The 27003-nt window shown below is 32.3% G+C and overlaps 2 protein-coding genes across 4 annotated transcripts in view; one reads left to right on the top strand and one right to left on the bottom strand.

The window, feature by feature from the left end:
• Positions 1 to 19950, bottom strand: part of Slu7 (Pre-mRNA-splicing factor Slu7) — a 72321-nt gene extending 52371 nt beyond the window's left edge. Inside the window, exon 1 of the mRNA XM_035356457.2 lies at positions 19756 to 19950. Coding sequence (XP_035212348.1) covers positions 19756 to 19910 — 155 coding nt within the window. The 5' untranslated portion in view covers positions 19911 to 19950. The remainder of the gene's footprint in view (positions 1 to 19755) is intronic.
• A 234-nt stretch (positions 19951 to 20184) lies between these two features.
• Positions 20185 to 27003, top strand: part of Gclm (Glutamate-cysteine ligase modifier subunit) — a 98109-nt gene continuing 91290 nt past the window's right edge. Inside the window, exons 1-2 of one of the 3 annotated variants that reach the window (XM_085806522.1) lie at positions 20233 to 20390; positions 20592 to 20719. In XM_085806522.1, the coding sequence (XP_085662648.1) occupies positions 20708 to 20719 (12 nt within the window). In that variant the 5' untranslated portion in view covers positions 20233 to 20390; positions 20592 to 20707. Of the gene's footprint in view, positions 20391 to 20591; positions 20720 to 27003 lie in introns of all 3 variants that reach the window. The other 2 variants (XM_085806521.1, XM_085806520.1) reach the window with 2 other exon arrangements.

Below are 27003 nucleotides of genomic sequence, written 5' to 3' on the forward strand. Positions count from 1 at the left end.
GAACTACAAAAAGGAAATTATCAAAGCATTTCAGGAGAAACACATTTTGCTTTTCACAGACAACTCTGATTTATGAATACAAAACCCTTCTTTCTATAAGACCAAAACTTTTTCTAATATATCTAAACATTTACTTTATTTAATAATTTCCATATGTGAATCCATATTATTTTTCTGATGTTCTGGTCAGCATCCTCTGATACATATTTAAAAAAATGCACTAATAATAGCTCTGTTTTAAATTATTTTTGCATTTCAATTTAGTTTTGGTTTGCCATTTTAGTAAAGTGTAAATAATTTCAAAAATTAAATAAATTAGAATCTGGAGAGAAACATTTGCTTATAGCTTTATGTCTTATCTCAAAGATGCATCCAGTGCCACCTTTATTACATACAAAACATGCACACTTCTCGTTTTTTATACTGCTGTTCTACAAATGTGTACAGTTATGTGTTTTTACTAAAAAAACAATCAAGAATCACATAAAATTGACATCTCACAAAACCTCAGCACCAAAAGAAAGGAGAAAGAAAAAATGGTGCATTATGTCTTTAAGTGAGCCACATTACACTGTATGCATGAAGAAAGTTAAGTCCAAGCTTTTTACCAAAGAGAATGAAAACTGTATGAAATGAAAATGCCCAGAAGAATGGAAAGTCATCTGGAATGATGTTACATACATATATGGGTGGTCACATAAAATACTTTTTGAGAGCACTGTTGTTTGCTACATAGATATATTTTGGTGGCATGACACACTGCCTTATTAATACTCTGCTTTTTAGAAGGGGTGCAGATATCAGAAAGCACCGAAATTTATCTACTGGAAACTGCATTTTATATATTGTTATGACATGAGGAAGATTTGCTGTAGAGGTTATTTTAAGTTTCTAACAGCTACTTTAATTTTTTAACAAGCTTTACTGCCTATTCTTGTTTCCCATCTACTATTTCCTATCAGAATAAGTTTTTAGTACAGTCAAAAGTCTTTAATCTGGACTCGTTGGGACTTCGGTCATTCCGGATTATAGATCTTCAGTTTAAATCTGGTAAGATGGCATGCAGAAATTATAAAATTAAAAATATGAAACCGTAATTTATGAAATAAAAAGCAATTATGATCTAAAGGGTATCAAAATTTACAAAAGAAAAAAAAAAGGGTTAATCTTTGGATTATGGTAACTTAGCGATTTTTTGGCGAAAATTTGGCGACCAACCCTGCTACAGCAACCAGCTAGTTTTTGTTTGGACGACATTTTGTTTTCACGAAGTAAAGGCATGTTCTTTTTTTTACTCAACATTTTTTTCCAACAGTCTGCTAGCCGAATTACGCTTATACTAGAACTTTTGTTGGAAAATATGACCTATTGTAACCCTTTTTCTGCATCATCTCTCTTCCTTTAAATATTTCTAACTTTTTACATAAGGCTTAGTTCTTATTTTAAAGGGATATAGTAGTTATTTCTACTTCGTTTTTCACTGCCACTGTTTGTATTAAGAACGGACTGTTCCAGCCTAATTAAGATGCATAAACGAAGCTTGATGTTACGTCATATGGAAAGCCGAGTCGTGCCGATAGCTGATTGATTGCCGTGAGATGACGTCATATCTAACTTCAGGTATAAGTATCTCGCGTCGCTCTGGCTTATTCCTATTTGGTAGTGCTGGCATGAGGTGTTGCTGTTGATTAAAGAAATTGTTCTTTCTGTCTACGGCGTTACTTTTCCTGCGATTTTGTGAAGTAAGGGAAAACAACATTGCTCTCACTACTGAAGTTGATCCTGAGTTGCTGTCGTCTCTTCTTGATGTTCACGATAAGTATGTTTTCTTTATTCTTTTCGCCATTAGGTTAAAAGTTAGGATTCATGCATATCATGGACAAGGAGGCGATTGAAAACCGTATCAAATCTGTGTGTGATCACAGAAATCTGGAAATTACCTGTGATAACTTAGAAAAACTTAAGCAACTTATGCTTTCTGAGTTTCATGCTTATAAAAATTCATTTAATCCAAAAAATGCGACTGAAGTTCACTTAGCCCACGTCAATGCTATGGAAAAGGATATACAAATCTTAGAATTATACATTAATGAAATGAAACAAAAAGAAACCCTAAATAATCTAACAGAGGAAACAAATCAATCTGATATTACTGCTAGTCAAAAATCTAGAATCAAAAAGAAAACCACAGTAGATAAAGAAGGATACATAACCCCTAGAAAAACTCATAAAAGAACTCTATCAAATTCCGAAATTGAAGAACCAGCTCAAAAAAATAAATTCGAGGAACTAAACCCTGAAGACAATATGGAAGCAGAGGAAGGTGAATTTATTACACCCAACAAAAAAGCAGGACACATTCCCCCTATAGTCTTAGCAGACTTCACGGGGGATTGGGATAAGATTAAAGAAGATTTTGAAGAGCAATTAAATATAAAAAAATATCGTGGAAACCTAAGTGGAGGTACACTGACCATAAGAGTTTATGACTCAGACCACTACCGCACAGTTACTGAATACCTAACTAAACTACTTATTCCTTTTCATACTTATAAACTCAACAGTGAAAAGCCTATCAAGGCAATAATTAAAAAACTTCCAAAAACAGCTAATATGGAACTAATCAAAAACGAAATTGCCCAAGAAGGTATCCCAATTCAAAAAATTCGACAAGTAATTCACACTATTGAAGGAAAGAAAGTTCATCTTCCTGTTTTTATAGCAGAATGTACTAGAAATAAAGAAGGTAAAAGAATATATGAACTAAAGAAACTCAGAGGTCTGGATGTCTTCATCGAGCCTTTTAAAGCTCGCCCTGGACCCGTGCAGTGCCATAAGTGCCAAAGGTACGGGGGCACACACGGGACAAATGTCACTATAAACCTCGCTGTTTAAAATGTGCAGAGCCTCATGAAACATTCACTTGTAAACAAACAAAAAATGACAACAAACTCCCTGTCTGTGCCCTTTGTGGGCAAAATCACGTTTCTTCCTTCAAAGGTTGCAGTAAACATCCTTATAATGTTCAGAAGCAAATCGAAGAATCTAAAGCTTTCAAAGAAGAAAAGAAAAAGAACAATTTAAATTTAACAAAAAGGATTTTCCTTCACTTCCTGAGAACAAACCAAAAAATGCATGGAATACTTCCAAGGAAAATGAAAACACTAGTAAAACAGAAGACACAAACTCAAACCCACTTGGCTTTTTTGACTGGATAAAAATCCAATTCACTCAAGTTAAAGAATTCTTCCAGAAATTTAAAACAGCAAAAACAATATTAGACAAACTAGAGGTCGGTATGGCGGCCTTCGAATATTTCTCAAATCTAAACTATGAATTTTAATCAAACTCATAGTCAAATAAATTTTATCTCAGCTACAAATAGCTTCTTAAAGATTTGTTACTATAATGCAAACGGCATCAGATACCAACAAGTGGAAATTTCAAATTTTCTTACTAGACATAACATTGATGTTATGCTAGTAAATGAAACCCATCTCCGCTCTTGCGACAAATTTAAAATACAAGGCTACCGCATCTACAGAAAAGACAGAAGACATAATAGAGGGGGAGGAAACGCAATTCTCATTAAAAACCATATCAAAACAGCCAAATATGATTTAAATCCCGCTTGTACTATAGAAAATGCTGCAGTACTTATCTATAGTGGTTTTAGAGAACCTTTTCTTTTTATCTCCATCTACAATCCCCCCTCCAGCACTCTTGATCTCAATAATCTGAAACTACTTACTGAAAATAACTACCCCACCTTAATAGCAGGTGATTTAAATGCTAAACATTCCTCTTGGAACTGTAGAGTCACAAATAGAAATGGAGAAAATTTAAGCAACTTCATCCACAATAGTAACATCAATCTCATTGCTCCCAATCACCCAACGCACTATACGCACAACGGACTAGGGGATATTTTAGATATAGTTTTGATGAAAAACCTTCCTAATATTCCTAATCTTGATGTTCTCCCAGAACTTTCGTCTGACCATCTCCCTATAGTCTTCAACTTCTATGGATTTTATCCCCCTCTCCCTAAAGCTCATACAAAAGTTAATTGGTATATGGTTACCGAACAGCTAAATTCTGTTAACAGCAGAGCCACACTTCGTTATGACTGCAATATTGAGCTGGAAATCACCAGATTAAACTCCAAAATTCAAAACGCTATCAATAATGCTACCTATACAGTCAAGAATAAAAATCCCTATGACATCCCAGAAGAAATTAAATCCCTTATACAAGAAAGAAATAGACTTAGAAAAAGATGGCATATTACTCACAATCCTACTGAAAAATGTCATATTAATTATTTAAACAGAAAAATAAAAGAAGACATCTCCACCCATCGATCAAATTCGTGGGATAATTTCCTAGAAAACATGGATCTTTACCCAAACTCTGTTTGGAAAGTAGCTAAATCACTCAGAAATCTTTCACCCAATCAAATTCACCCCCTGTATCACATGGGCAAAATTCACCACTCCGAAGACTCCATAGCTGAAATCCATGCAAAAGAATTAGAAAACATTTTTAAACAACATGAAAATAAAAATTCTGATCACGAAAAAGATATTAATTACTCTGTCAATAGCATCCTCAACAGTCCCAGCATTAATTTTTTTATGCCTGCATCTCCAAACGAAGTTCAGCAAATTATTAAAAAATTAAAGAAGCGCAAAGCTAAAGGATATGACATGATTTCTAATGAAGCGTTGCAAGCTTTACCTAGAAGATGCATAGTCTTAATTACAAATATTTTTAATGCTTGTATTAGACTCAGCTACTTTCCATCGCAGTGGAAACATTCGATCATTGTTACGATCCCGAAACCAGGAAAAGATCCAAAGCTAGCAAAAAATTACAGACCCATCAGTCTTCTGCCAGCGCTTGGAAAAGTTTTCGAACGAGTACTTAGTGCTCGGCTCACCAATCATCTAGAACGCCTTAATCTAATAGACAAGCATCAATTTGGATTCCGCAAAGGCCACAATACCACACATCAAATATTAAATTTAGTTGAATTTATTGCCCAAGAATTTACAAAAAAGAACGGAGTAGCGGCATGCTTCCTCTATTTCGAAAAAGCTTTCGATCGAGTGTGGCATGCTGGCTTACTTCATAAGCTATCTAACTTCCTTTTACCAAACAGCTTTATTAAGCTTATGCATTCTTATTTTAAACATCGTACTTTTCAAGTGCGCTGTGGTGAAGCAATCTCTTCAAAAAAAGTGATTTACAGTGGAGTAGCTCAAGGCAGTGTTTTAGGACCGAAGCTTTTTACAATATTCATAAATGATATGCCTCTACCTTTTCATTCTAATATACTCAAATATGCCGACGACACAGTCATCCTCACCAGTTCACGAAGTCCAAATAATGCTTTAGAGAAACTTCAGCTCCAAGTCAACATTATTAACAAATTTTGTCAAGACTGGAAAATCAAACTAAATACTGATAAATGCTGCGTAGTTCTCTTTCGCAGATACAGAAAAAATATCCCAGTGAATATAAATATCCGACTCAATAACCAAGATATTCCTGTTGCCAACTCCTATAAATATTTAGGTGTCTATATTGACAAAACCCTAAATTTCAAAGATCATATTCAATATGTTACAAATAAGGCTAACGCTGCTTTCATTGCTGTCTACTCATTAATTGGAAGAAACTCTAAGTTAAGCCTCCATACCAAGAAAAATATCTACATCTCACTTATTCGACCAATAATCCTCTATGCAGTTCCAGCCTGGGCTACTGCCCGAAAAATAGACAGACAAAAATTAAATGTACTTCAAAACAAAATCTTACGTAGCATAGTGAACGCACCCTGGTTCGTGCGAAATTCTCAAATTCACAAAGACCTGGATATCAATCCAATTCACGACCAAATCCTAATTTCTGCACACAACTTCTTTGAAGATATGAGAAATTCTCCCTATGAAGCTATTTAATCGCTTACAGACTATGACCCTACTATTGAGAACGTAGTGAAAAGACCTCGAACGATCCACCACAATTCTAAGTGGTGGTAGTGTATATAATGTATTTAAAAAAAAAAAAAAAAAAATTACTATTCCTTTGCAGTTACTATTCAAGAAAGATGAACTTTGCAAAATTAGGACTTTATTTTTCATTGATGAATTCTTCGTTTTACTACTTATTTAACCAAGATTTTTACTTTTTATTTTTACTATTTCGTATCGTGTGTTTTAAAATCAAAGTTCGTGGTAACACCAAGTGCTTACTCTCACTCATTAGCCCTAGTGAGCTACATGACCTCATTTTCGCCTTTATACAGTTTCCTATTCATTTAATGATTATATCGCAAGTTTAGAAGATTTTCAAGTGTTTCAAAAGACATTAGACTCTTAAATTCACAAATAGATGTTGCTTTTACTATGTTCGAACTTTATTTATTGCCAAAAACTTCATTTTTCAAACTCTGATTCCTCGACCAATCTAAATGCCGGATGCTGATCACGTGTTCCTGCTCTTCTTGACTCACGCAGAAGCTTAGACTTTCATTTCGCTTCTCGCTACCATTTACGTATATAATCACCCATGCTATGCCATGATATGCAATTTAGCAAAACTTATTTTATGAGTTCTCTCATTTATTGATCTCGCCTTCGGGCGCGGTGTATTTTAAATACACCTCTTAAATTTTTAACTTTATGGCCTATGGTAAAATGATAATATACTGTTAAGAGCTCCCAGTAGCTAAAGCCAGCAGTAAAGATATGATCCAAGATCCAAGGCTTATTCCTTCTGGTTCCTGTTTCTTTGCTCCGTGGTGTGCCGTTCCAGGCCCCATTGGAAGACGATATTGAGATGCGTGCCATCCATTGATAAGTGCCGTGGTTCCAGTCTACAAGACGACTTTTCCTGGATTCTCAAAAGAGGCTACGATATGAGCGAGTGCCGTGGCCGGCATCTTCAACACAAGTTAGCTGCGATGTTTTTCTAAGCTGTGATTTCTCGTGTGTAACTACAGTGAGCGGCGTTTTGCCGGTTTAAGTGCTCTCGAGGATTTTATTTAATTTTCCAGGTGCCTTATTGACCACGGACTTATTGATAGTGTAGCGAATTTCATTATAACCGCATAATTTCTGTTCAGTGATATGTTTTTTTGCGTATTGAATGCCGGTATTTGGAGATCAGGTAAAAATATTTAATGCGACTTTAATAGTGTAACACTCTTTAAAGGAAAAACCCTTGGGGTTAATGGATGATCAATTAAGTGTAATTTTTTTTTTATAATGATTATGTTATACTCTTTAAGTTTCTGATATTGATTAAATTTATTCATTGTGTTTTTATTTTTATATATTGTTAATAAATTGGTTAAGTTTAAAACTTTTGTCTTCAATGTCTGCACAGTACATAACCTTAGAGAGCTTCTATTGCTACTTCTGCTAAAAGTTTAATTTTACAACTTTAAACTTTGCTTTTGCATCAACTTTTATGGAACAAAAGTGCTTAATCATGATGAAGATTAGGTACGAAATTGGGAGAAAGTGCAGAATCGCAAACTGCTTGCCGTGTTTTTAAGAATTGCACATACACAGTATCCATGTACATGTCAACCCATTTTCACTTAAAAAAACATCCTAGAATTGCACAAAAATGGCATTGCGCACACTCTTGACTTTATCCATGTATACTGCTAAAGTCCTAGCTAGTAACCTTTATCGCCTTACCAAAATGTCACCAAACTATCTGTTACCATATTCCAAAGATTAGCCAAAAAAAGCTTAATATTTATTTGTTTACTTTATTAAACATTTCTTTCAATGCACGCATGCATAAAGCACAAATTACGTATAGACAAAATAAGAAAACTGCAACCAGAAAACTATTTTATGTGTATTCGTGATATTTATAATGATGAGGAATTTGATTTAAATCATTTCAAAGATGGAGTACATCGAGATGAAATACTACATTTAGTGAGGAATTATAAGCCGAATAAAATAAAAACATCTGCCCTGAAGATAAGGATAGTGTTGACAGATCAACTTCCAGTTCATTGCGTGCCACGACGTTTGTCTCCCTATGCAGAGCAGCGTGAAATTGATAAACAGATTACGGAATGGTTAGAGAAACAAAGGATATGCCTTTCTTATCCATTTTTTGCAGCAATTCCACTTTTTGTTTGATGGACATCGAAACATGCTTTCGCTTTGTACATCCTTTGGCAGCTTCAGAATCAGAAATTCTTTTTGACATAATCGAAAGTTCAAGCTTACTTTTATAAAATTGCTCAAACAGTCTGCAAAAAATAATAAGCCGGATCCAAAATGAAGATTAAGGAACAATGCAATCTGCAACATTAACTGAAATAGATAATTTTAGCTTAGCTTATACCATCCGTTATACATTAAATGTGCATGCGTAAACGTATTTGTGCATGCGTAAAGGTATTATGCGTATGCGTAGACGCATTATGCGTTTACGCATGTGCAGAAAGTTTGTAGCTTTGAGATCCGGATTATAGACTTTTGACTGTAGTGAGTTGCATGTAAATGATGTAGACAGATTATTTAATGGAAGGTTTCGCTTACTTCAGAACAGCTAAGGAGCTTTTAGTAACGCATGTTTTGCTGTCAGGCTACTTCATTGTTTAAAGGTAACTACGCTCGGTCGTACTGCATGTGCCTGCTGATATTTGATGGTTAATTTAATTAAGGGCCAATGACGTTAGAGGATTGTGTACAGCTTTGGTTAAGTTCAGTTTAGTTTAGAATTAGATTAGATTACTAATTTTCTTAGCACGAATTAAAGACCAAGTGGAAGCTTTTCTGTAAGCCCAAGACAGGGGCCATGATGTTCTCAGTCTGAGATAATAAAGGGCGAGTTTAACCCTTCTCTGGACTTTTGCATTTTGGTCTCAGTGATAAGTCGCTACATAGTTCAACAAGGTTTCACTATAGTTCATAGTTCAACAAGTTAAGCATAGACAAAGTAGTTAGAAACATTATAATGAAAATCAAAGAATATATTTAGATACTGCTATAACAGTACTCTACATAAAGTAATAATCAAGAGACACAATTTAGAAGTTAAACAACCACCGCAAAAATAGTCAAAGAAGTAAATACCATACCTGCTACATTACGGACAAGTAAAGTAAACAAAAACAGGATAAATCTTTGTTATTACAAACATCTATATCTTAATCTTTCTATTAATTCTTTCTTCTGTTTCGTTGCCAGGGCAAAAATTTGCATAATTTTTACAAATATGCCATGACATGCCATTTGCATGATCACATTCAGTACTTGAGTGAAATGCACCAAGCAGTAGGTACAGTATTTAAGTTATTAGGATTATCAGCTATGATAAAAAGAGTAATTCAAGATAGCAGATAAACCAATAATTTAATGATAAAGCAGTAAATTCGAGCAAGTTATAAGCATCATTAAAAATAAATAAATAAATTGGATTTCATTTAAAAAAACTATAAATATTTGTAAAAATTATGGAAAATTTCCAAAAGTGCAGATATGCTAAGAACAAGTTAAAGACCCTGCATGTAAAAATAATCTTTACATAAATGAACTAACAAGTACGGTACTTTCTGATTACTGATTAATATGATCCAGTTTCAACATTCAATTAATTTGCATAAAGATGTAGGTTTCTTGTCAAATTCTATTACCCAACTATTATTTGAGCAATCTGCAGGACGAAAAATTATGAAATATGCTTTATTAAGCTTTTTAAATTTGGCACATCAGATAGTAAGCTTATTAAATGTACACAGTTCATCAAGCATAATGATATTAAATCATTCAATCCAATCATACTTCTACATGAATTAGTAAATATTAATATTGTGAAAACTTGTGTGAAGGCCATCGTTGACCAGTATCCGCTAGTTGTAAAATCTACTGCAGAGATTCATAAAACTTCTTGTTTCAGTACTTCTATTCCAAAATTGGCAAACTTAATTGCACAAGTTATAATGTTCAAATGTCAAACATCACAAAGACTTATGTAATGGCCACTTTAATAAGAAAGTGCCATTTTTGTTTAACTGTTCCTTTTTATTATTATTTATGAACAAAACAGTACTTATGATTTGCAAAGATAGCTAAACAAATGTTTGTTGCTGATCAAAGACATGTAAATTTACAGTTTTCATTAAAAAGACGAAGATTTCAACATGTTGTTATAGCTTGTGATATGAATATTATAAGGATGTTTTCTATATCTCCTTTGTAAATATTTTATTCATTGCACACACTGCTAAGTAAACTAACTGCACTGAAAATGCATTATTTCTCAATAATGTTATGGATAAAACAATATTTTTTTCATTTTTCAATATAAAAGCTCATTTGGGTACTAACAGAAAATGTAGTCGACCATTAAAGTTGTCAAAAAATCCGCCAAACCACACAGCTGCCAATTATTTTGGTGTCATAAAATTTGCAATTGCATAGGAAATAGAAACATGTTTGGTACTACTCTTACATATGCCCTCAGATGTATAGTGTCGCCAAATGTGGTGATATGTGTTCTGTGCTGGTTTTTGGCACCATTGTTATGTTCTGCGATGGTTTTTGGCATGATGATGTTTGTATGGTAACCCTTTTGATGCTGAAACTTGATTTTGCTGGAGTGGTTTTATTTGCTGGTTGGTTGGTTTGGTGGGCATTTTGAAATGGTTTATACGCTGCAATGAAAGACGTGGTGGCAAAATTTCAGTCACGTTCTTTGGATTATGTGCAAGAAAAATTTAGTATTAAAAAGTACGGGCAAAATTTTATTCACGAATGTATGCTGGACTTTATATGCACTGTGTCTCAGAAGCTAGGGGGGAAAGGATAAAGTGGTGGAAATCGATGAATATTGCTGATATTTGAAGAATTTTATGTTCTTGTTTTTTTTTGCTATGAATTTCTGTCATTGCTTTTTTTAGAATTGTATGTATTTGAGTTTATTTTGTTGATTTGTGCGCAATGCCTAGATCGTGTGATTCACTGATTTTTTTTAAAGTTAAAACAGAATGCTGAGTACATGGTATTGTTTGAAATTTATTGTTGTTATGTTAGTTTACTTCAGCATGGTGCACGTAATTTCTACGCTGCACAGATTGTGCAATTCTCTGATGTTTTCTTAAGTTAAAACAGATCGCTGTGTACCTGGATTCTTGTCAATTATTTTTGGTTAGAAATTTTATGCTTTTGCTATCTAAATTTTTTGTTTTTGTTTCGGATTTTTGGTTTAAAATAGTGCGCTAAAAACGTGGTTTTTGCACATGCGAAAACCACGTTTTTGTAGCCATTTTAAGCTTAAAGTTAGAAATGTAGAAAAAAAATTAGATAGTAATATAAGGGTATACATGGGGTTTCTTGCCAAAAATGATTGGCGAGAAATATGCCACCAACCGAGAGCGTGTATATGAGTAGTTCCACATTTTTTTTTTTTTTTTTTTTTTTTTTTTTTTTTAAGACAACACCACACAAATTTAGCCATATAAGAATCTAAGAGTTGCCATGCTGTCCCACAATGTCTTTTATTCCACCATTTGGCCAAACTCAACAACTTCTTAATATTTTGTGTATCTGGATTTACATTGAAATGTTCTAAATTACCAGCTTTTACTTTGTTGCTTTTATACGTGTTCTATGAGTTCGAGTACATTGTAGAACCATATTCAATGCCATCTTTTATTACTTGCATAAGCATTATCACCTTCCTATCTGGAAATTTTACCATCAAACACTGATTCATTTCCTTGCTAATGCCTCCAAACAAACATTGCTCAGTGATTATTCTTCCTGCGTGGTTTTTATGTTTCGTGAAAAGGCTCTCGTCAATTTTGACAATGAGGTTGGGCTCTCAACTCCCCCCTTCTTTAGAGCCTGTGTATACTAACTTCTCTTAAATATATTGTTACGAATTTGGTATTTAAAAAGCTAATGTTAGTTCAATTAGAAATTAAATGGTTTTATTTCTCGCGCAGTGCAGCGCGTGACGAATATTAAAAGAAAGCTAAGCCGGAAAATTGAAAATACAAGAGCGCGTGCGTTAAATAAATAAATATCTCTTTTTGATTTCGAGAAAGTACTGGAAAATTCTAGCGCGTGATTTTAAAAGCTTATAAAAGGAGGAAAACATCTCAGTTTGTAGTAGTTGCTTAGTTTGTTGTTGTTTAGAAAACTACTGTTGTTGATTGTAGCGAATTCGCGGATTAGCGTTCTTTAGCTGTTTTGAATTACGTTCTATTGGATATTTGAGTAGTTAAAAGATAACTACCGTGAGATATTGTAATACTGCATGATAATTTGAGAAAATTTAAGCATTTTTGTTGTGATAATAATAAATTTTTGTTCATTTTTCATCGGACTTGTGCATTCATTTCATAACGAACCCGTACGCACGCAACAATATATTTTAATCGATAATAGTCTTATCTAGCAAAATATCGTTCCCATTACAGCATTTTTTGATGAAGGTAAAATTCCATAACTTTGAAGAATTCTATTGCTTCTTGTTCCGTATTTGTTAAATCCCAAATTTAAAACACTTTTTACATTACAGAGCTGCAAAGAGATTTAAAACAGTGACAACTTTACTGCTAGAGCTAGAAAGAAACTCTTATTAAGATCACATTGAATCATGCATTACATATTTTATCATTACTGGCTAAAACTGAATCAAGTGTGGCAGATTTTATCATTACTGGCTAAACCTGAATCAAGTGTGGCAGATTTTGTCATTACTGGCTAAAAATGGCCTCTTGGCACAACTGCCTTCATTTGGTGAAAACGGTCGACTGAATTTTCCATAATAACCCATATTTTTCTTATGAAACAGTATAGTTACAGTATAAGAAAGAACTAAATATGCTTCCTCACGAAAGAATTATTCAAACTTATGTAAGGAATCAAACTTGCAGTATTAATGGCATCCATCTACCAAACACATTTATAGCTAATAACTTTTTTGGAACGATAAAACTGGAATATAATTTTTGAAATAATATGATCTGTATATATGACTAGAATAATATAAATTTGCTTACTGACAGACATTTAATATTACTGGTTCAGAGAGAAGGCTGGAAATATTGATAAAATAAAATTATACACACCAGTACTAATACTTGATAGAGGTGGTGACAGCTTGAGTTTTTTTTTTGACTAGGTAGAATTAAACTTTACTCCAAGCAACTTTTGTGTTGGCCATAGCAGTTATGGAGAAGGATTTAAAGACCAAACAACCATTAATTTGTTTTTGTCCTCGAACGCGTTTTATCAACTTTTTTTTTTTTTTTTTGTGCTTAATATAAAATAACAGTTGAAATGCGGTTTAGCCCACTGCTTGGCGATTGTTTTTCAATGGGCAATAAATGCGCCAACATGGCTAACCCGATGTTTTAGATCTGTGTTGTTATTCCGTTGCCACTAGATGTTATTGCCCTGTGTTATATTTAAAGAAATTAAATATTGAAAAATCTGCATATATGTTTCTTGCATTATGATAAAACAAGGGTACCTAGAACCATCAAATTTTGAATAACATACGTTTCCAAACTAATATGGGCATCTGGAAGCTCAAACTTAGAATTTTTTTTATTATCTGATTGATATTTTAAAAAACTTGAACAATTTTTGATTAACAAACTCAAAGATTTCAAAGCGAACAACGGCAACACAGTACGAGAAGGGGGGAAACATTTTTGCGTGCAAAGCACAAAACTATGTATCGGAAATCCTAAAGATATGCTCATTTAAAAATTATTTTGCGATATTGCTGTTGAACTGAATTTTATGGTTTAAGTGTAAAGAACATTATATTTGATAAAGAAAGGTAACACACAAAACGTTAAAAAAACGCCCTTTTGGGCGTAATGTAAAATCTGAAATTTTTACTTATTAATTTGAGCAGTTAATTCTGTTGCGGTTTGAATGTTCTTATGTGGTGGTTCTTTTTTTAATCGAGTATTTTTCCCTCTGTGGGTTTTTGCCTTTTTTCTGCATATATTACGGAAACAAAGTATAAAACGTTAGTGAATTTATTTAAAGATGAGGGGGGATCCAAAAGGGTTTCCCCCTGAGATAAATTCAATATGCATATATAAAACCCTTCAAAAAGATTTTACATTTTTCTTGAAAAGGGTAAGTGAGAAAAATTTTCTTGTATGGTTCGTTTTAAAGTTGCTTATTTTTAATATTTTGTATCTCATTTTGGCTCGATCCTAGAAGATTGGAAAAGCTGAGGTTGTGCAATTCTCTGATGTTTTTTAAGTGAAAATAGATCGATATGTACATGGGCAAAGCCAATGCAGTGCGCAATGCTGAGTTTGTGCTATTCTCTGATGTTTTTTTAAGTGAAAATAGATCGATGCGTACATGGGCAAAGCCAATGCAGTGCGCAATGACTAGGTTGTGCGTGATATCGAGTTTGTGCAATTCTCTGATGTTTTTTTAAGTGAAAATAGGTTGATGTGTACATGGGCAAAGCCAATGCAGTGCACAATGCCGAGGTTGTGCAATTCTCGGATTTTTTTAAGTGAAAATAGATCGTTGTGTACATGGACAAAGCCAATGCAGTGCGCAATGCCGAGTTTGTGCAATTCTGGGATGTTTTTGAAGTGAAAATAGATCGATGTGCACATGGGCAAAGCCAATGTGGTGCGCAATGCCAAGTTTGTGCAATTCTCGGATGTTTTTTAAAGTGAAAATAGATCGAAATGCACAAAGCCAATGTGGTGCGCAATGCCGAGGTTGTGCAACTTTGGGATGTTTTTTTAAGTGAAAATAGATCAATGCGCACATGGGCAAAGCCAATGCAGAGTTTGTGCAATTCTCTGATTTTTTTTAAATAGATCGATGTGTACATGGGAAAATCCAATGTAGCACGCAATGCCGAGTTTGTGAAATTCTCTAATGTTTTCTAAGCAAAAATAGATCGACTTGCACATGGACAAAGCCAAGGCAATGCGCAATGCCCAGTTTGTGCAATTCTCTGATTTTTTTTTTTTTTGTGAAAATAGATGGATGTGTACATCGTCACCCAGTTTTTGCAATTCTTTGAAGTTTTTTGAGCAAATACAGATCGTTGTGCACATGTACAAAGCGAGGCTGTATGTTATACCGAGCTGTAATGTAACGTATTTTATATGCAATGTTAAATGTGTCATTTGGGTATTTTAAATTTGCATTGTTGTTTTAATTGCAAGTTATACTTTAGACATCTTTTTTTATTGTATTTTTAATTGTTTGGTTTTGATATGTTGATAATGCTTTCCGAAAAATATCGATAATCCGATGATCTACCCAATAGTAGCAAAATTTGACCCTATAAATAACTTATACTTTTTTATTTTAATACGTAGTATTTGTTATCACAATTGCACTTGATAATATGAGTTCATTGATAATAAGTGTGTGTGTGAAGCATTGCTTAGTGTTTCAAATTTGTACTGTTTATTTTCTTTCATTGTGAGAAATTAGATTTTTTTATTTGTAGAATGTATAGAATTCTAGTAAGACTATAGAATATGACGTGATTTAAGAATTCAAGAAACAGTGATATGAAAGCTGTGTATGATGTTGATCTGCAATAAAAATATTTTATTTTTTTATTAAGTACAACTCTAATATATGCCCTAATTTCAACAAATGTGGCGATATGTGTTCTGCGCTGATTTTTGGCATGATTGCGTGTTCTATGGCAACCCTGTTGATGTTGAAAAATCTTTCGCTGGAGCTCGTTGATTTGCCTCTGTGTCTGAGAAGATGGGAGGGAAAGATAAAATGGTAGTTGTTGAATTGAAGTTCGGCAAAAGGAAATATCATTGTGGCTATCCTGTTGAGGGGTAGTGGGTTTTTGGAAGTGTGGAAAGAGGGTCTGGGAGATTATTTTTAATGGCAGCGCACGATAGAAGTAGGGATTTGTGATTTTATTTATTTGTGAACCATAGTATAAATTTTCTGGATAGTGTGTCTGGCTGTCATGTAAACACGATAGTGATTACGTGGCAGCATGTTAAAGGCGGTATGAAATTTATATTTCTGCTATTCGAAAACGCATTAATTCATGGTAAGTGCATTTTATTTTATCCTTGTTCTTATTTTGTAGAATGTTATGTTCATTGATTCTTTGTATGAATTTCTGTCATTATTGTAGTTTTGTTTAAATTGTTTGAAATTTATTATTGTTATTTTGTTGTTTAGTGTCTAGACTGTGCAATTCGCAGATGTTTTTTAAAGTTGAAACAGAACGCTGTGTACATGGTATTATTTAAAATTTATTGTTGTTGTTATGTTATTTTATTAAAGTGAGGAGTGCGTAGATTCCTTCCTTGCCTAAATTGTGCAATTCGTAGAATTTTTTTATGTTTAAACAGGATGCTGTGTACATGGTATTCTTTGAAATTTATTGTTGTTATGTTAATTTATTAAAGCGATGTGTGTGCGTAGTTCGTAGATTCATTCGTTGCCTAGATTGTGCAATTCGTAGATGTTTTTTTAAGTTAAAACATATTGCTGTGTACATAGATTCTTGCCAAATATTTTTGGTTAGAAACTTTACATTTTTGCTATCAAAATTTTTTGTTTTTGTTTCGGATTTTTAGCTTAAATTGTGTGTTCAAAACGTGGTTTTTGCATGTGCAAAAACTATGTTTTTGGAGATATTTTAGGCTTAAAGTTTGAAATGTAGACCAAAATTTATATAGTAATATGGCAGCGTGGAGTTTCTTGCCAAACAGGCGCATATAAGAATAGTTCCACCTTTACTATTTATGATGTGATTCTCATGTAAAATGTTATTATCTAATTAGTAAAATTTTATGCACAATTTTAAAGAAAAAATTTAAGTTCTTTGGCCAATTCCTTTTTGTAATTTTCTTATATGCCAAGAAATTCTTCTATTCTCTATGTCAAGAAATTCATGAGTAGGGCAGAAAAGCTTTTACTTATCAAAGTACTTTCTATATAAGATTGGGGGGGGGATTAATACTTTACATAGAAAATTGTAAAGTAAAACTGTTTTTTTTAATTGTTTGTAATTTTAGTTATTTTATTTTGTTGATTTGTATGCAATGGCTAGATTGCGCAATTCGTAGATGTTTTTTTAAGTTTAAACAGGATGCCGTGTACATGGTATTCTTTGAAATTTATTGTTGTTATATTAATTTATTAAAGCGATGTGTGTGCATAGTTTGTAGATTCGTTCGTTGCCTACATTGTGCCATTCGTAGATTTTTTTTAAGTTAAAATATGTCGCTGTGTACATGGATTCTTGTCAAATATTTTTGGTTAGAAACTTTACGTTTTTGCTATCTAAATTTTTTGTTTTTGTTTCGGATTTTTAGCTAAATTATATGTTGAAAATGTAGTTTTTGCATGTGCGAAAACCGCGTTTTTGGAGACATTTTAGGCTAAAAGTTCGAAATGTAGACAAAAAATTTAGATAGTAATATGGCAGCGTGAAGTTTCTCGCCAAAAATATTTGGTGCGAAATTTGGCGATTTCAGGGCGCATATCAGAGTAGTTCCTTTTATTAATGTAAAGTTTAAAATTTTTAGAAAATAATGAAGATTGTCTATTTACTAGTACCTAAGGGATTGTGTCGTTATGTAGCAACAAGGTTATTTGTAAAAATGATAAATTAAAATGTTCGATAATATGAACTTAAATTTGTTGGCAACTACTCCAGTAAAAGGGGAAAAAAAAGAGAGGGAAATAGTTTTTGATTTGAGCGTATTGGCAACAGAGAGAAACCAGACAAAAACCGTAGAACTAGCACTTTTTTTTTTTTAGAACTTGAACTCGATTTTTGGTAGTTTTTGAATCTGCTGTAATCGGATATTGTTCTTTAAATGATTATTCTTTTAAACTAAAAATGTAAATAATATTATGTCAATATAACCCCTCCCCCCAAAAAAATCAAAATTATGTGTATGATTTATTTTACGTTGAATCATTCACAAAAGAAGAAGTTAGTATTTTTCTAGTAGCTATCCGGAATATAACCCAGCATCAAAAATATCATCAAAGGGGTAAGTCTTGAAATTTATTAAGCCCTTATATTAATAGATTTAACGTGGAGTATATTCTATTTTATTTAAAAGACACGCAATAATTTGCAACATTCTGATATAACTGCCGCAATAAATTTAATAATAGAATCTTTTTTCATTTGTATACATTCTAAAATCTTTGAAAATACTGAAGCTGTATGAAATACAAATATGAGAGACAGCGACGTTGTTTGCCGTTTAGGAACAGCTTTAGTATTGGTCCTTTTGGCGATTTTTTTATTTGGTGACAAACTTCGGTCGCCAAGGTAGACCCGGTTTTGAAGATCGGAAAAAAATGGCGGATTGTCAACAAAACTCGATCTAGACTAAATAACAATCCTAAAAAACAAGCTCTTAATCAGAATAAACAGTCTTTCTCTAATTTTCAATATTTCTAGTACTGCTATGATAAATTCTTGAAACACTACTGTAAATGAATTTATGACAATTATTATGTTATGAGTAATGAGTTCATATTTATATTTTATTATATTAGTACTTAGCTAATATTTTAAATTTACAAAAGGTTAATTTTTATGTTTATGAATAATGAAATTTACAAAAGATTAATAAATGCATTTCAAACTAGTATATGTTACTTTAGTTTCTTAGATTCTGTTATTAAAAGAAAATAAAAAAAATAAAGCAATAATGAAACCTGATTTTGGTCATGATTTGAACCTATGAATTCATGCAATTACACATCCCTATAGTTCTAATATGAGGTAAATAAGTATTTTTAGACCATGATAATTTTGATCTCCTTAGCAAAGGAAACACCAAGAGTTTACCTCATGCTACTGAAAATGTGTTTTTTTTTCCCTTGGGGGGGTGGAGCTTATAGTAATATGCAGAGTTGACATATGAAAAAATATCAAGACTCATGTGATGTAATATTAAAAACACCAGTTTTAACTATCAAAAATTTGGCTTTTTAAAAAATATTTTAAATGTTGTGCTTTCCTAACACAAAAGTAACTTTAAGAAAAACACACAATTTATCCCTCCTGCCATCAAAGCTCTGATACCTATCAAATTCGTTGAAATTACGTGGACAGAAATGGCGGCATGTTTGAAGCTCAGTATTTAGGGTTACTAAGGTTATCATAATTTTTCCTTTATCGCTCCAAAATGTCGCCAAACAAATTTATCGTCAAAAAGGACTAATACTAAAGCTGTGCCAGCGTGGAATTAATAACTGGTACAATTCACTTACTGCATTATTATAACTTAAAATATAAAGAATTTATTATTTCTATATTTATAGTACTTATTTCTATATCTATAGAGAATACATTGTGACGTCGCACCCATTTATGGACGTCACTTAGCTCCGCCTTAGCAACTTTGTTTACACAACGTATTCTGAGATTTTACTGGCGATTTTCAAAAAATCTTCACTACTGAAAATCGCCAAGCAGTGGGCTAAAGCACATTTTCACCAAAATAACATATGGAACTTCTAATTTTAAAACGCTACCGGATATGTCATCAAAATCCTGATGAAAGTTTCAGCAGTAGCCAAGCACAATCAAAGTATTACTGTCTTTTGCAGTAAATCACAAATAAATAAATACAATATTTCATCATGAGTCCAAAGACAAATTTTTACTAACGGTTTAATTAGTTGGTATGATTTTAATAAATGCTATGTTGAAATTCTAGGAAATGTTAGGAGCATATAATGAAAAACATACTTCCCATCCTCATCTACAGCAGCAGGCGCATTTCCAGCTTTTCTTGCTTCTTCTAATTCTTTAGCTTTACGCCAATCTTCCCTACTTCGCTTTTTTGGTTCTTCAACATCACGATTTTTTATGATTTCAGACACAGGTCTACTGACTGCGTTCATATTTCAGCTTAATTCAACCAGTTTCACAACACAAAGAAATTTCTTTGCGATGTGTTGCCAAATTAAACAAGCTAACTATAAATTGAAAGATGATTTCTCTGTGATTCTTTTATAAAATATTGAAATTTCTTCTTTAATTCACGTATTAAAATACATAATAATTAATATTTTAATGAAATATCTTGTTTTGAAAAATTATAACTTTAAAATGAATCTTCTGATATATCAAAATATACTTATTAAACAGAAAGAAAAACAGATGGAGAAAACCTGGCAACCCGGAAACCCGTATAACGAGTTTCGAAAGTGTTCGCAATAGTAGTGCAATAATATCAACACTTGTTGATCGCTTGGTTTTCTTTGTATATTGTAAATTATATAATGTTACCCAATCAAATTAATAACATAATAATAAACACGGGCAATTTAATTAACTGCAAGGAATTCAAGAAAAAGGCAACACAGTCGCCAACTGAAGAGGTTTGTAATTTTTCAGCGACTTTTTTAAAAATAAAAATAAGCTATTTTACTAATTAAATAATACTGGTAGCTCCCAGAAATAATACGGTAGTTTATGACTAATATAATAAATAACATAAAACTCTAGAAAATATCAGTATCTTAAAACGTAGTTTTTAAATAATATTAGTGTGATTAAACCTAAGCTTTTTACATTTTTAGAAACCCGCAGCAGGGGAAAAAAAGTTGCTAGGTATAAAAAGACCTTGAAAAAGTGCTGGAACACGTCCATATGTTTACCGAACAATCCATGATAACCATATGTTTATAACGTTTTGATGTACAAAACAGTAATGGCTAAATATTTTTTTTATTGTTTATTTATTAAGTAGTTGACTGTTAAAATAAAATAGACTAAATGAACTGTGTTTCTGTAAATAAGGCTAATTGTATAAAATAAACGCGGAAAATTGAAAAACTGATAATATATATATTAAAAATTGTTAAATCTATTAAAAATATATCTCTAGTCTTTTAAATGTAAAATGTTTATAACATTGTAACTATGCTTTGGAAAAAGATATAGTATAAACGAGGTGATATGTATATACATAAAACTGTAAATATAGATCTGATTTATTTTGAAAGAAATTAAGAAACATTTAACCCCATGAGTGGCCAAATTTCTACAATCGCTAGATGCTAGTAAGTCAACTCAGGTTCATTCCCAGGCGAATGGGCTAGCTGTATGATTTTTGTGATTTTTACCATGTGTAATGTGACTACGAGTCAGTTTCCTTTAGAAAATCCTCCATGAAGACACCCTTAGGCAGATAGCCTTCATGTGCTTTTTCATATTCAACTAACCTAACCTAGAAACATTTAAGACCAGTTTCGGCAAATCATTACTGAAGTGATTTTAAAAAGCAGCATATATAACTAAAAACTGTTGGAAGAATCATAAAATCAGTTTGGTCTTAATAGGTGAAAAAGTAAAATTTAATTTTTATGTCACTGAAAGGAATAGGAAAATTTTGCTGTTACATTCAAACCCTACTCTGATGAATGGATATACAGTACAAAGTCAGAAATTCGGACGTCCATTATCCGGAAGGATCTAAAATCCGGACATCAAAGCCACAAACTTTTTTTTTATATGCTTTACGCATGCGCATTTGATTTTTCCTTCCATAATAAAACGTGTGGACATTTTCACTTAAAAATTCTGATTCATAATTTCACTTAGGCAATAAATAAAATACATCGTTATGAAAAAACAATCGTATAAGCATAAATTTGTGAGATTAATAATTTGGCTCCGCAGCTGAGTATCTGCTTGGCATTACATCTCAAACTGAAACATTCACCTATTTTATATCCCTGACGCCAGCCTGGTGAGTCATTATTTATTATATTTTGCTTTCAACGCAACATGTTTATCAATACAGTCAAAAGTCGTTAATCCGGACTCGTCGGGACTTCGGCGATTCCGGATTATCGATTTTTCCAGATTTTAGATCATCAGTTTAAATCTCGTAAGATGGCATGCAGAAATTCTAAAATTAAAAATATGAAACCGTAATTTATGAAATAAAGAACAATTATGATCTAAAGGGTATCAAAATTTACAAATAAAAAAGCTTAATATTTATTTGTTTACTTTATTAAACATTTCTTTCAATGTAAGTTGTTTAAGTTGCTTCGTTTTATGTGATAATACTTTCTCTTTAATTCTATAAACAGACAATTTCTTGTTCAGTTACAAAGTTCAGCTGTTCAAGTCCCGTAATTACTGTGCCGAGAATACCGACTAACTTGTCAATCGAAATGTTTTCGTTTTCACTAATCTCTCTGTCACCTTCTTCATGTCTTTATCCATTTTTTGCAGCAATTTCATTTTTTGTTTGATGGACTTCGAAACATACTTTCTTTTTGTAGATCCTTTGGGAGCTCCAGCATTGGAAATTCTATTTGACATAATCGAAAGTTCAAGTTTAGTTTTATAAAATTGCCCATACAGTCTGCAAAAAATAATAAGCAGGATCCAATTCGAAGATTAAGGAACAACGCAATCATCAACATTAACTGAAATAGATAATTACATAATTTTAGCTTATACCGTCCGTTATACATAAAACGCGCACACGAAAACGTATTCTGCGCTTGCGCACACGTATATGCGCAGTCGTAAAGGTCTTACGAGCACGCGTAAACGCCTATGTGCATGTGTCAACGTGGCGCATGCGCAGAAAGTTTTTAGCTTTGAGTTCCGGATTATGGGTGTCCGAATTAACGACTTTTGACTGTATATGACAGCTTTAGTAATAACTCATGCAGTGATGTCTAAACTTTTTTTCATATTAGTAATTGAATAACAAGAGTAAGGCAATCTTTTCTGCTAACATTACGCTTGGCAATGATTATAGATTTTTTAAAAAGAAATATTGACGAGGAAAAATTCAACAAAAATTTCTGGTTAATCTTCGTATTATGGTAACTTGGTGAAAATTTGGCGACCAACCCTGCTACAGCAACCTGCTAGTTTTTTTTTTTTTTTGGTTGCCATTTTGTTTTCACGAAGTAAAGGCATGTGTTTTTTACTCAACATTTTTTCCCAACAATCTGCTAGCCGAATTACGCTTATGCTAGAACTTTTATGGAACAAAAGTGCTTAATCATGCCGAAGATTAGGTGCGAAATTGAAAGAAAGTGCAGAATCACCCACTGCTTGTCGCGCTTTTAAGAATTGCACATACACAGTATCCATGTACACGTCGACCTATTTTTACTTAAAAAAACATCCCAGAATTGTACAAAAATGGCATTGCGCACACCCTTGACTTTATCCATGTACACCGCTAAAGTCCTAGCTAGTAACCTTTATCGCCTTACCAAAATGTCGCCAAACTACCTGTTACCATATTTTAAAGATTAGCCAAATTTCTTTTCATATGCTAAAAATAGATTTTGTTAATGAAACTCATAGGCCAAAAGATTACATTTAATGCTATTTTAATTAAGAATAACTGATATGTTACTCATTAGAAACCCAGAAGCGGCGGCAGAATTTAGGGAAGACATTTTTGGAATTTGGTGAAGCACCGAGCGGCAAAATTAAGAGATGGGGGGGGGGAAGCACTGTGATCCAAAGTTTAGGCGCGGGGAAAATTTAGAACTTAGGAAGGCGCTTTGTAGCAGAATTTAGAGAGTGCACCAAGCGGTATCTAGCGTCGGCCCTAGATGAAGCCATAAGTATATGTGGGAGTTTATTCATTCAGGACTCAGATTAGTTTTGAGCATGTGCAAGAAATAACCGTAGATATAGTAAATAACTAATACAATTCAGGCTTAATTCAGTATGCAATAAGAGCAAGACAAAATTTAGCGGAATAACCTGGCTTTCGTCGCCAATATTGCACAGCCAGTAATGTATGATACACAGCCAGTAATGTATAACGGATGCTACTATAATTATCTTAACTGATTCTAAGGCATTTCAGTTAATGTAGCAAGCTGCACTGCTCCTTAATTTTCTAATTTGATCGAGTTTATTATTTTTTGTAGACAGTTATTATTATAGCAGTTTTATAAAAATTAAGCTTGAACTTTCGATTATATCAAAAAAATTCCAGTTCTGGAGCTGCCAAAAGATCTACAAAGCGAAACCATGTTTCGATGTCCATTAAGCAAAAAGTGAAATTGCTGCAAAAAATGGATAAAGGCATATCTGTCTCCAACACTATGCGAGAAATATGGCATTGGAAAGTCAACTGTATATGACATAAGAAAAAGGAACTTTTTGAATTTTTTATGGAAGCAGCTTAAATAACTTACACTGAAAGAAATGTTTGATAAAGCAAACAAAAAATATTAAGCTTTTTTTGTAAATTTTGATGCCCTTTAGAACATAGCTGTTATTTATTTCATAAATTACGATTTCATATTTTTAATTGTATAATTTTTGCATACCATCTTTCCAGATTTAAATTGATTATCTATTATCTGGAAAGAAAAATTCCAAATCTGGAATCGCCAAAGTCCTGACAAGTCCAGATTTCGAACTTTGTTCTGTATATAACAAATCCCTTTCTATGATATACACAGATTATATGCACCTACATATCTGTACATATGTTGACATACATTTCTGAATCTTATTCTGATAACAGAAGAGTACCTTCAGTACTGTACTGTTATCGAGACCAGATTCAGATATCGCCAAAAGCTGATGATATGCCAAAAAGTTTGAGGCATAAAAGTAATCAGCAAAATATTTATGATATTGTTAAGTTGAAGAAAAATCCAACAGAAAAAGATATTTATAAAATTATAAATTTTTAACGTAAATTAAGTAATTTCCCAAAGAAATCAGGGGGAAAAAATTGGTTAGCAAATTAAGATTAATGTGGAGACATGAAACTTTGGATATTATTTAAAATATCTGAAAACATTTCCATTTTAGGATGCTGCTGCTGACACATATACTCAACTAAAGAATCTTAATTGGTTATGGCCAGTGTGACGAAGTTTATTTTGCCATTTCGTACCTTTCATTAGTTGCATATGACAACCATTTATCAGGATCAATAAAATTATGGTTAATGCAGAAATGTTCAAACACAGCTTCTTTTTATTCTTCCAAGTCAGAGTATCCTTTCCAACAGTCAGAGTATATTATAGTGCCATCAATAATAATTTAGTAATTTCTGCAATAGTAAAGTTTTGGCAGAGTGATTAGGCACAGTAATTAAAAAACATTCCTTTGTTTCTTGGCAAATTACACCACACACCCACTGGGGAAAAATATGACCAATGTTTTTTTTTTTTTTTTTTTTTTTTTTTTTTTTTTTTTTTTAATGCAAAAACATACTTTCATCAACTTTGACAGTCTACCTGCAATTCGGCTGTCTGATTTCGTGTGAACCAATCTTTTGGTGAGTTTAGCAAAACATTTGCTGATGACTCCGGTCCCGATAACAGAGCAGTACCAAATTTATTTCAGATAGTGCCAGTTCGAAGCATAAACATTCACTTAGAACAAAGATCTCTAGAATGTGCTACATGTACTCTAAGGGATATGCAAAGTGTTATATTAAAAGAAATTGGTTTTAATCAAATAATCTTTTTGAATATTAATTATTAATATCTTTCTGCAAAATACTGACAACTGATGCCAGGCAAATATATTAAAAATGAAAAGAACTAAGTTTAGCATATTCGTCAACATACTCAGAGGATCACACATCTCAACAAATCATCCAAAATTAATAAATGCTGTACTACACAGATTTGCATTGTGTTTTATAAATAATCTCAAGTCAATAAATCTCCGAGTTTTTAAAAACCTTTCAGTTCAAACAAATGGTGCGACTCAAAGTAAACCACAAAATATAACAAAAGTAATGCATAAAAGATTTAACAGTATTTATTAATTTCTAGATTGTCATATTTAAGATAGTTGGGTGGACTGGATCTAGTTTTCTTCCTTAAACCTTTTTAAAATTAATTACAGTCATTTCTGTAGAGTGATATACAAATTTCAATATGATTTTAGGTTGCTACTCATTCTGTTACAGAAAAACAATATTAAATTAGCACTTTTGCTGAACCTTTCAAGGCCAGGGAAGTGGTACCTGTAAGGTCATAAACCAGACTATCTTTTTCATATTTCATACTTTCCCCTTTTCAAGAAGTCCCTTGGTGTTTGCAACAGTGGCCTTTTTATGGAACTTGATTCATCCTGAAAGAGGTGCATTTTCTTTACAAAAGGAAGGAAAGTGTAGGAATTAATGCCTAAACTGTTAGATGGTGTTCATTATGTAGGGAAAATTTAAAGGTACAGTTGATTCCAAATTAGACTACTCAGTGATACGCAAAAGAGAATGTAAGTTTCCATTATAGAAAATTTCATTCTATTTCTCCATATTATAGCACATACTTTTCTTATAAAATACTTATTAAAAAATTTAATTTATCTTAACCAAACTGCTTTTATAAAGTGGTAACAAAAATTAGTTCTGTCGTATTATCATAAGTTACATTATAAAATTCCCCCATATTTCATATTTGTTAGGTATTTTTAGTTTTTTAAACATTTTTTTATTTGTCAGTTCTCTATCTCATTTATTTAATGTATCTAAAATTTTTTTTATAGATTTCATGAGCTTATTTTCTTGAATTTAAAAAAAAAAGTTCATTGTTTTGTAAACAAAGAATTATCATACAAATATTGCAGTAAATACAAAAGTTTATTTACTCTCACATTTCTTTGTAATGTTTGTTTTGATGTATATTTTATTGAGATTATTCAAATTCTGTAAAAGTTTTTCTGTAGATGGAATGGTTAAAAAAATAAAAAATTAATGCTACACAAATGATTAAAAACTTTAAAATTTTAAGTCTTAATAAATGATAAAAATTTGCATAAAAACAGAATGCTTAAGAGTGAAAACTGACAAGAATTTAAAATATGCTGTGTTTAGTTTGCATATGACTTGTACCATATATTGCTCATATATATTTCATGCTGCAAATTTTTTGCTGGAGAAAGCTTTCAAATCCGAAGGAGAAAATTTTGCAGTATATATAGTTTTCGAAAGAATGGGAAGAAGTTATAAGATAGTTAGTTGCCATC

This window comes from Stegodyphus dumicola, chromosome 12, assembly GCF_044657685.1.
Source record: "Stegodyphus dumicola isolate Sdum_Otavi_A_Nest chromosome 12, ASM4465768v1".
In the NCBI taxonomy this organism is placed as follows: Eukaryota; Metazoa; Arthropoda; class Arachnida; order Araneae; family Eresidae; genus Stegodyphus; species Stegodyphus dumicola.